The following is an 11344-nucleotide window of genomic DNA, read 5'->3' on the forward strand; positions in this document are numbered from 1 at the left end:
ATCTTCTCTTGGTTTTAGACCAAAGAGGCTTTTCCCTCCCCACCCATCCTGGTTGGAATCCCCTCCATTCCATACTAACATTGTCATTTAGTAGCCACCAAACCACCATCAAGGATACTGATGCAAGGAGAAAGTCTTATTTCTTATTTGTGCATGCTGTCCCTGACAGTGTGCGGAGTGTGAAGCTATTTTAACATTAGTAATACTTCAGAGTTGGTATTGTCATTAAACAGTCCACTTAAGGGCACAAGCTGGGAATATAGAATTCAGATTTGCCATGCATGTTGAGTAATCTTGGATAAGTGCTTTCCACTCACTTGGCTTTTCTATCCCCATACATTACAGAGATGACCTCTTAAAACCAATCCAGCTGGGTGGTGCCTGTGGCTCAGTGAGTAGGGCACAGGCCCCATATACCGAGGGTGGCGGGTTCGAATCCGACCCTGGCCAAACTGCAACAAAAAATAGGTGGGCGTTGTGGCAGGTGACTGTAGTCTCAGCTACTCGGTAGGCTGAGGCAAGAGAATCACCTAAGCCCAAGAGCTGAAGGTTGCTGTGAGCTGTGACACCATGGCACTCTACCAAGGGCGACAAAATGAGACTCTGTCTCAAAAAAAAATAAAAAACGATCCAGCTTTAACAATCACTAGCTCTGTGGTAATTGAAGAGCCAGATGACTCAAATTTGCCCAAATGCCCTAGGCAGTAATATATACTCTGTTATGGGGAATATGTGCTTCTGTTATATGAAGGGTACAGTCCTTCCAAGCAAGGGAGTTAGAATAAATAGTACAATGCATGGTTATGATATTAAAATAATCTAGTATGGTTAAGAACACAGACTTTGAAGGTAGACCTAGTTTTAAATCCTTGCTGCGCCATTTCCTGCCTGTGCAGTGTGAGGAGAGTTATATAATCTCTCTGAGCCTCTGTTCCTCACAGGGATATTGTAGTACTTAGAAGCACTTGGCACAGTAAGCTCCTCGTATATATTAACTGCTGTTACCATTATAATAATGCGGTGAAACAAAGAACAGACAGGGTACCCTACAAGACGCAATTTCTGTCATTCTCTTACTTTCATCTTCTTTCCCTTTGTTTGTCGTTTAGTTTTTCTTCTCTGTTTTTCTACCTCAAAAAAAAAAAAAAATCAAGGAAAGAAAATGTCCTACGCATCCTATACTTTGCAGCCATAGCAGCTCATTTCACCTCACTCTCTAGCACCCCAGTTGTTCTATCACGGTTCAGTAATGAAAACAAGAGTATCTGTCACTGTTTATTGGAAACCCTCATCCCAGTGTCATTTCTTTCCTGTGGTCCAGTGCAACAGATTGATTAGCCCAGCAACTGCACAGGCAGCTGAAATGGATATAAACTATAGATCATCCCGTAGTGGGACCCTTACAGTTAAGAAGATCCCTTTGGGATTGTGTTACCACCTGCGGCAAAAGTAGAGGAGCGGTTACTAAGAGCTACAACTGGCATTGTTGTGGTGGATGCTTGTAGTTATTATTAATTACTATTCATAATAATAATAGCAATCCCTGTGTTTGACTCTGATTAGCACATGACCAGCAGATCAGCTCTAAAGTTCTCCCTCAGATACTTTGTGGGTGTAACTACCTCCTTAAGGATTTCCCACCTCACAAAAAGGTGTTTAAAGAAAATGGACAATTAGCTGTTGGGACTAAGTTGATAACAGAAGACAGCTTGGGTTCCTGTAGGGAACAACAAAGCCCATACCCCAGTAGGGACATGAGCCATGACGCAGCTGCATAGTGCACCTTTCTTTATACCCAAGGGAGAGCTAGTTAGTCATATAAACTGTCCCCTGTTTAGAAGGATCAGAAGGTGGGAGGCAGCAAAGAGCAATCAGTTCATCGGATACAGACTGGAAGCTTGCAAATTTAGATACAAATTCTAGCCATATTTTCCCTAGCTCTATATATGATCGTGGGCAAGTCCCATAAATACCCATATTTCACCTCAGAGAATTCATCTATGAAATGGAAATAATAGGAGTATTTATCTCATGGAATTGAGAAATAAACATTCTCCCCAAGAAGGGTTATGAGCTTTATCTCATTGAATCCTCACAACTCAAGGAAACACTTAGAAAACACCAAATAAAAGGTAACTTTTTTATAGTGATGATATTAATCCTTTATTAAGCTTATGACATTTAACATGCATTTTTTTCTATTGGATAGTTAAATAGGTTACTCATAGCAGACCAAAACATTAGTTCTACCAATTTCAGAGTATGCTAACCTTGACCAATACCAAAAGCAGATACATTCACCTTCACTATGATATGAGAATTTGTATATGCAGCCCTCACACTGCCTCACAGAAGAGAAAGAGCTCAGGATTTGAAGGAGAAAAATCTGGGTTCACATCTAAGTTCCACCAATTTCTAGTTGTGTGACCATGTATAAGGAACGTCCTATTTGAGATTTGATGTTCTTATCTGTAAAAATGAAGATGAATGAGTCCATTCTCTTAGGGTAGCTTTGAGATTTAGGTAATATATGTGAAAGTGCTTTGAGAGTAATAGTTGTTATAAAGTATAAAGTAATAGTTGTTATTATAAAGTGTGCATTCTTCAGAAGAAAGTTTACTGGGACATTCATTTTGTGTTTGGTTTAAAGAATCATCATTTTAAGAATAAGCTTTGCTGTGGCTTTATGTACAGATGGAAACTATATTTGAAAATTGATTTATGCCCCAATTGGTTGACTTTCTCATCTTTTAATCAAGACCAGCCTTTGAGAGAAGAACTGTGACCCCTGTATCATCTTCCACCAAATTATAATTATTAAGCATTTGCTTGTTGGAAATAAAACCTTTGCTACTCAAAAAGTTTACCAGAAATTGTGGTTTCAGATCCATAGCCAAGGGACTTGCTCATATTCTTTGCCTATAATCAAGATAAATTTGTCCACCCAGTCTATGGTATAGCTGGACACTGCAGGTTTACCCCTACTTGTAAACACCAAACCAGGTTGATTCCAGAAAAAGGGAAAGGAAGTGGCTGAGCTCAGACTCTTCTCCCAAACTCACCAAGCAGTTAAGATAGGGAAAGCATCCAGGAGTCACCCCATGTGGAAGCAAGGGTGTGAAATAAACGTTCTCCCCAAGAAGGGTTATAAGCTTTATCTCATTGAATCCTCACAACTCAAGGAAACAAAAAATGTCTCAGTTTTATAAATAAAGAAACAGCGAACCAGAAAAAGTTAAGTAACTTACCCAAGATCTTCAGATAGCTGGAAGGTTATAGTAGTAGGAATCGAATCCACGTATCCCTCCCTCCCTAGTTCACACTTCAACCATTCTAACCATTGGGGAGCTCAAGCCACATAGATGACATCTAACACATAAACAAGGCATTAAATCATGAAAGCACCCATGTGTGATGGCTATTTCAATCCCTGAAATAACCTTCTCACCCAGTGGAGAAAGAAATAGGATGTTTAAAACACTTCTAAGCATCCTGTTGACTTGGCTAAGAGCCGGAATTCAAACTTAAGTATTTGTATTTCCAAAGCTCAGCTGCAGTCCAATTGACTCCATTGAATTACTAGTCCCCACATTTTTTAAAATGCAAAAATTAAAGCCTAGAGAAGACAAGGGACTTGTCCAAAATCACACTCTTAGAGCCAAGACTGGAACTCATATATTCTGGTCCTTTAAATCCTGACAACATTAGATGGTATCGGCCATGGCAGTCAGCACAGGAATTCAGAGGGAGAGCTTTCAAAAGTAGGTAGGCTGTAACTGAAGGGTGGATTTCCCTAAGCTTGGGGTAGTTGATTGTGCTCTGAGTCTGAGGTAGAGAGAGGATGGGACCTGGTTGACTTTCACATTGATGGGAAGAGGAGTGAGGTATGGATGAGGTTCTGGTGTTTGCTCTCTATATGGACTAGAAGAGACTTAGAAATTTTCTGCCAGTGTGGCAAAGGATTGCTCCTGGGATACAGGCTATGCCTCTGCCCACAATGCTGCCAGCATATGGTCTAGAAAATGGTAGTTGTTGGTCACCAGAGCTTTTCTTCCTTGAAGAAGGTGGAACTTGTGAATACTCTAAAAGTAAAGAATACATTTTCAGAATCTTTGTTGGTTTATTGCTTCCCAGGCTCACACATTGAAGGGAAGTCTGAATGTCATGTGGTAAGAGAGAACCCTTCTGGGCCACTTGGAAGGGGTGGGGGATTACAATGGAAATGATGAGGAAACAAGTCATGGGTTCTAGTTCTGCCTCTGCAACTTTGTATGTGATCACAGACAAACCTCATTTCTCGGTCTCGTTTCCTAATCTGCAGAGTGGGACTGATTTCCAAGAACTGTTGTAGTCCATTTTCTTCTTGAGCTCTTAAGATTCACTAGAAACATTAAGAAGAAAAAAAAGAGGAAAAAAGAAAAAAATCCAACCTAGCATTTTTTTCTAAATGTAAAATACTAGATCCAAACTTTCCTCTATTCAATTTCAAAGTAAAAGCATTACCCCAGAAAAATTAAATAAAATTTAGAAGGGCTGATAACACCACCTTCCCCGAATGACTGTAAATTAGTTTATGTAAATATCTTGCATACTATGAAGTACTATGCAAACACTGCTCCTGCTGTTATTGTTAGTATCAGTCAGCTCCTGCCCTCAAGTTGTTCCCACCCTAGTAATACAGGTTGAGTATCTCATATATGAAATACTCAGGGCCAAAAGTGTTTTGGATTTCAGATTTTTCCAGAGTTTGGAATATTTACTTATGAGTGAGCATTTCCTTTGAATATCACAGTGCTCAAAAAGTTTCAGATATAAAAACATTTTAGATTTCAGATAAAGGCTACTCATCCTGTAGCATTATATTTATGCTCAAAAATTCAAAAAAAAAAAAAAAAGTCAGAGGTAGAATGATGTGACTGGAAAGAACCCCAAAACAGAAGTGAGGAACTCCAGGGTAGCGTCCTGCATCTGCCCCCATCAGCCGTGTGACCGGGGCTGCATCACTTCATATCTGTGAGCTTCAGTTTGCCCACCTGTGAAATGAGGGGATTGGACTATTTGGCATTTAAAGAACGTGCCCAGCCTAACATTCTAGGATTCATAGTGTAGCCTAAGGTGAGAATCTATCACATTGATTCATATTTTTCTTGACAGCAATGTTATATTTTTAAGAAAAGGAACTGAAGCCCAGGAAAATAATAGAAATAAAATGTATTGAAATTTCAAACTGCTGAGAAAATTGATCTAGAAAAGAATAGTTCTGTTTGGCAAAGAATGTGTCTTGTTTTTGACAACATAAATGTTTCACAAAGCCAATTTGCTGAATTATTAACTTAATCAGAAAATATATCCATTCAGGTGTCCTAAGTACAGTGAAGAAAATGTCAAGATGGTTGACTTTTCCTTCTCTAACTATAGACAAAGTCAAGCTATACCTCTTATTTGAGAACACCCCTCCTCCCTACGGAGTCCCAAAGGGTGGGTTTCTCTGTTGATTTAGAGAGTCAATAATTCAGTAAAGTCCCAAGTAAATGGCACAACACAAGCTCAGATTGGGTTTTTGTATTCGTATTTTATAAACATTTCAGGATTTTTTTTTTCTTGACCTTTGACCTTTTGCCATTCCCAAAGTACAAAAGATCTTATATTCTGGAAACTGGGCTAGGAACAAGCCCAGAGTCATGTCAACCCACTTCTTTCTCTATGTGGATCCTACTCTGAGCAGCACCTCCGGCAATATAATCTAGCAGTTAGACATGGGGTCCAAATCCAGATTGCCTTGTTGATTGAGATTGTGGCTCTGCCCTTAATAGCGTTGGGGCTCCATGGCTCAATTCCCTCATCTCTATGATTGGGATAATAAGTGTCAGATAAACTACCTCTGAGGGTTATTAGCAAAATTAAATGATTTTATAAATGTAAAGTGCTTGGAGTATGCTGGGCACAAAGTAAATGCTCAGTAAATATTAGCTATCATCATCTGCAAATAAGCCCCTAACTGAATGCTTCTACGAACAGCAGAGAGTTCACTCACGTCTTCACTCCCTACCTCACCATTTCCCTACTGATATATTGGCCAGAAGCATTCTGGATATCTTGAACTTCAAAGTCAGACAGACCTGAGCATGAAACTGTATTCTATGTGCAAACCTTGGACAAGGTAATAGTACCTATTTCACTGAGCCATTGTGAGGGCTAGTAAAGTACTTACCATAATTCCAGCTATATAATAGGTGCTCAATAAATGGGAGTTGCTGCTATGATCATGATAATTGTGAAGAGCAAGCAGAAAATAAAGAACAGAAGGAGCAAAAAGAAAAAGAAGCACTATTAGCCATACCAGCAGCTGCTGCCCTGTTAAAAAGTTCTTACTGACTAGCTAGGTTCTGCTTCCTTGTGATTTCACCTCACAGTCCTTGTTCTACCCACTGGAGCTACTCGGCACACACTTATCCGCCCTGCACGTATGCAAAGAGGGCTGGCACAGGCTCCTCCCTGCCCTGCGGCGGCAGCAGCAGCAGCAGCACCACTCTTCAGTGCCCTCTCCAGTGAGGTATCTCCCATTCTGCAGTTGTTTCTCAGAGAACAGAGTTTTTAGGTTCCTCCCTAGCGGGAAGTCCCTCCTGGAATGTTCCATGCCCATCTTGAATGGACCCAGAGCACTGCAGTAGGTTTCACGTATGGACACTATTTTGCTGAGGGAAAATCATGGTATCCTACACCCTAGGATCCTCTTTCATCTTTGTCCAAGCCAGGGAAATGAGAATAGAAGCAGAGATCATCCTTGTTCATTTTGAAATTCTTACCCAAAAGGACCTTCAAACAAACAAAAATTCCTTCATCTGGAGCACCAGAGGAAGCACCCCAGCATGGCTTGTTATGAAGTAGTCCATTGGTGGCATGGCCCCACTGAATCTGTAGAAGGGGGTCTCCAAAGATCAAGACATAACCCAACTAGGGAAAGGGGGACATTCCTGCTGGACAGTGGGTACAAACAAGAAAGGCAGGCTTCAGATCAGGTTGCAGACAGGGTTTCAAGAGGCTTCCTGGAAAGAGCTCTGGCTTTGAAGTTGCAGAGATCAGGGGACCTTACCTAAGGAAGGCCCCAGCCAATAATAGCATAAGCACTGTACCAGAGAATTCACCAACATCACAATAACCATTATAGGAGAAACTGTGACTCCCATCTTACAAGTTAGGCTTTCAGGTTATATAGCTTTCTTTAATTAAAAGGCCATATTGGTAGGAACCAGCCATTCCTTGATAGCTCTGACAGAGCTAGAGTTTGACTCTTAAGTTTGCTTTACTCTTCTTAACCATCATACTATATATAGAGCCTCACTAACCATATAACTTCACACAAGTTGTAATTACTTTGAGCCTCAATTTTCTTTTCTCTACAACCTTTAATGGTTGTTGTGCAGATAAATGAAACAATATATTTATATACGAGCCTAGCGTATAATAGGTGTTGAAGAAATTTTAGTTTCCTTCTCCCCATATCCCAGCTCTCCCACTTAAAGTGACTGGAGAAAATCACTTAACTTTTCTTGGACACAATTTTCTCATGTGAAAACTGGGTATGGTTTATGAATCTCTAACCTTAAGTGTTGACAACCCCAGCAAGATGATACTCAAGTCTGAAGCTCAGGCCTCCCAGTCTCTTGTTTCCTCCTTTACTCACCTCCCCGGCACTATTATGGTTTCTCCCAGCAAACGTCATGTTTACAAACCACAAATAACAAAGTAGAAGATGCTGGAGGAGCCCTGGCATGTTAATTAAGAACAATAGCAGAAGCAGCTGAGCAGAAAATGCCAGCGAGTCAGAAGCAGAGGCAGCATAGCTCTGTTTATTGACAGAAGCCAGCGCAGTATTGTACGTTAATTGGGGAAGTGGGTAAACATTTGCCAGCAGCTTGCCCCCCAGTGCATTGGAAGATAGACAGCAGGCTGGGCCGTCCCCACCTCTGCCTGCCCATCTGCCCATAACCCAAGAAATACTAGTAGAGCAGACTTTGTCCTAGGTTCCTTATAGGCAGAGAGGATTCCAGGGGTGGATGTGTCTCCTTAATGATCCTCCTGGACATACCAGGTTTCCATCTAAATACAGTCAAAGGTATTTCTCCCTCTTGCCCCCCCCCTTCATCTTACCAGCCTACCTGTGACACTCAGCTTTGGCCCCCAGGGACTCCCCTGCCCCCCTGGCTAGATGACCAAAGAATCGTCTCATTAGGAGTGGCTTGAGTTGAGCAGAAGACAAGATTCAAAGATTGCCTGTCTCAGGTGCTGCAGTATTTGCCCACGGGCCCAAAGCTCCCCAATTTATAGCAGCAGCCTCAGGCCTGACTAAAGATGGCTTGTCCTCCCCTCATACACACTGGGAGCTGCCTATTCATCTGTGCATCCACCCATCCTTACAGTTGCTTTCATACACAGCAGCCATTATCGAACACCTGCTCTGTGCTAGACACTGGTAATTATATATTTTTTCTCATTTAATCCTCACATTCATCCTGCAAAGTTAATGCTAACTTTAAAGCCACAAAGCTGATAGCCAACACAGCTGTGATTTAAGCTAGAGTATTATAGTATAGAGTATCTAGTTCCAGTATTTCTTAACTTTTTAAAAATTCATGACTTTTTTTTTAAGAGATAGAGTCTTGCTATGTTGCCCTGGCTGGTCTTGAATTCCTGGCCTCAAGCGATCCCCCTGCCTTGGCCTCCAAAAGTCCTGAGATTACAGGCATGAGCCACCATGTCTGGCTCCCTTTTTGTTAAATCTTTATGTTCTATCCCTGCCCCAGCCTAGGAAGACATAAACCTAATTTAGAATGCCCTTATGATTAGCATATCCAATTAAGCCAAGATTTTATCAAGCTTTACTTTCATTAGTTCATATTGTAAAATAATGATTTTTTACATTTCTAAAATATAAAATTGTATTATGACATTGACTCATTGTTTTCGAACTAAATATATTCCCTCCCCCCATCATATCACTGGGCTTGGTGAAATAGCCATTTTACAATTTATTACATATAGTTTTAACAGGAAGATCAACCCCAAAGGCTTAACTCTTGTCCCACCTAACAGATCCCCCTCCAACTATAAATATTAACCAAGCAGAAATCTCTAGGAATGCCATTCAGCTGTTTAACCAGCACCCTTCCTAAGGTCCCCCTGTTCTCCTGGCCAGGCCGAGCTTTACAGGAGGCAAGGGGCCTCCAGCTGCCCAGGAAGAGGTTAAACCTCCAGAACTTACGCACTGAGGTCAAATGCTAGTTCCTCCACCAAACTGCTCTGAGCCCTGGTTTCCTCACTTACAAGATGGGAATGACAGCACCTCACAGAGTTACTTTGAAGATTAAATAAGATAATGTGAGAATATTCATGCTACAGAGTAGGCTCTGAATCAATGTGCACAGACAGGCTGAATGCCATATGGAGAAAATGGTGCTTGTTCCAATCTTTTGAATATGTGTTTTCTTTCTCTTTAGATAACTCAGCTGGACCCAAATAAATCATTATTGGAGGTAAAGTTGTTCCCTCAAGAAACCCTTTTCCTTGAAGCAAAAGAATAAACACAGCCCAGCGGTGGAACCAGCCATTCCTTGACAAGCCAGTGGCCTGCATCAAGAGAAGGGCCCCTCGCCAATCCACCTACACGCTCGTCTCACTCAATTCAATGTCACACTTCTGCCTCTTGCAAGATTGCTGGAAAAAAAGTAATAATAAACATACTACTTAAAATTTCCCATCCATGAGTATATTTCCCCCCCCCCCATTACAGAGAATTACAACTCTGGCAGCCTCCCCTACCCCTTGCACCTCGTCTTCATTCAATGACTAATGCACTGTCAAGTGTGAGTGATCAGTAAGTAGAACTCTTAACCTCTCCAATATGCATCTTTAACCTCCAGTGTCCAGGGCAGTTCTGCCTATTCTGTGACGCCAGGAAGCTTTGTATTTGAGATGTCTCGCTGAGCCAGGGCTCACACACCTCTACCTGTTTATTTTCATGACTGGATTTCTACTTTGTCACCTATTTTAAGAGGGGGAGGGGAGTCCAATGGGACGTTCTTGGCATGGAGATTAAACACTGTTGTAAGTAAAAAAGCCTATCATTTTTGTTAGTACTTTCTGACATCTTTACTAAGATATAAGCAGGGATCCTCAAACTTTTTAAACAGAGGGCCAGTTCACTGTCCCTCAGACCATTGGAGGGCCAGACTGTGGGCCCCAGGACGAGTAGGCTGCTAAGCAGGACAGGCAGTGACGGGCGGATAAATGTCCTAGGCGGGCTGCCTGTGGCTATGGGCTGTAGTTTGAGGACGCCTGATAAGGTTTTGTTTGAGGACTACATTTGACATATATGCAACATATTTATTTGCTGCTGCTGCCTTGGGTCTGGGTCTCCAGGTTCCACCTAGAGGTATTTGCCATTCCATTGCAGCGCAGGAAGCTGTGGAAACATACAATGTGGTGTCCAGATAAAGTGCAGAGAGGATCAGCAACCAAGATTTTGGTCACAGCAGGAATCTGCTGTTAAGTTTGCATTTGGGCAGTTAGAAGCTCACAAATAGCAGCTCCCCAGTGTGCTGCTCCTTCAGTGAGTGCTGAACACAATTCTCTTGCTTTTCTCTCCCTCTCCTCCATTGTGCATTTAGACTTTGTCACCTGGAGTTTTAAGTACCTTGTCTATTGACAAAATCTGATCAGCCACTCATGGGCTCTCCTTTAATAAGGAATTTGCTCTATTATTTAATTCTTTTAAATGTTTTAGTATTAGATACCAACTCCCATCTCAATTGAAAGGGATCTCATTCTATGGCTGAAAATTCAGACTTCATATGAAGAGAGCAGACTTGGGACTCAGCTCAGAAGACATGTATTGCCTGAACCTATATATAATAATTCAGGGTCTGATTTAGTAAATGTGGATTTTCTTAATCTGTGGATTTGGAATGAGGGTTTAGTTCATGGGCACACTGTCTATACCCTCATAGCCAATGATTTCCTTTTTTTTAAGTCTTGGAATGTTCCTCCATATCTGTTTTTATGTCACCTATGGTTTTTATCCTAGGGGTTGGGATACGAATTTTGACATTTTGTGCTTGTCCAAAAAGAGTCCAAGTGCTGAGTTTGTTACCCCAACCCCAGCCAAGAGGTTCTTTGGTTCTTTAAGACTTTAACCAAAGCTGGAGAGATAACTGGTTATTTTCCCTCCACCCAGACATGGGTGTTGGCCAGGAAAAGTCCACCTTGTCGCTTTTCTCTGATGCTCCAACCAAGAACCTCCCCTGAATGCTCTGTTAAAAGAGATATATTCCTAACAAACTAGTGC

The 11344-nt window shown here is 41.5% G+C and overlaps 1 protein-coding gene across 2 annotated transcripts in view; it reads left to right on the plus strand.

The window, feature by feature from the left end:
• FAF1 (Fas associated factor 1) overlaps positions 1–9757 on the plus strand; it is a 435975-nt gene extending 426218 nt beyond the window's left edge. For both annotated transcript variants that reach the window (XM_003799928.3, XM_023519165.1), the window contains exon 19: positions 9498–9757. In XM_003799928.3, coding sequence (XP_003799976.1) covers positions 9498–9581 — 84 coding nt within the window. In that variant the 3' untranslated portion in view covers positions 9582–9757. The remainder of the gene's footprint in view (positions 1–9497) is intronic.
• The last annotated feature ends 1587 nt before the right edge of the window (positions 9758–11344 follow it).

Source organism: Otolemur garnettii, unplaced genomic scaffold (genome assembly GCF_000181295.1).
Source record: "Otolemur garnettii isolate 467f Iridium unplaced genomic scaffold, OtoGar3 scaffold00159, whole genome shotgun sequence".
Classification (NCBI taxonomy): Eukaryota; Metazoa; Chordata; class Mammalia; order Primates; family Galagidae; genus Otolemur; species Otolemur garnettii.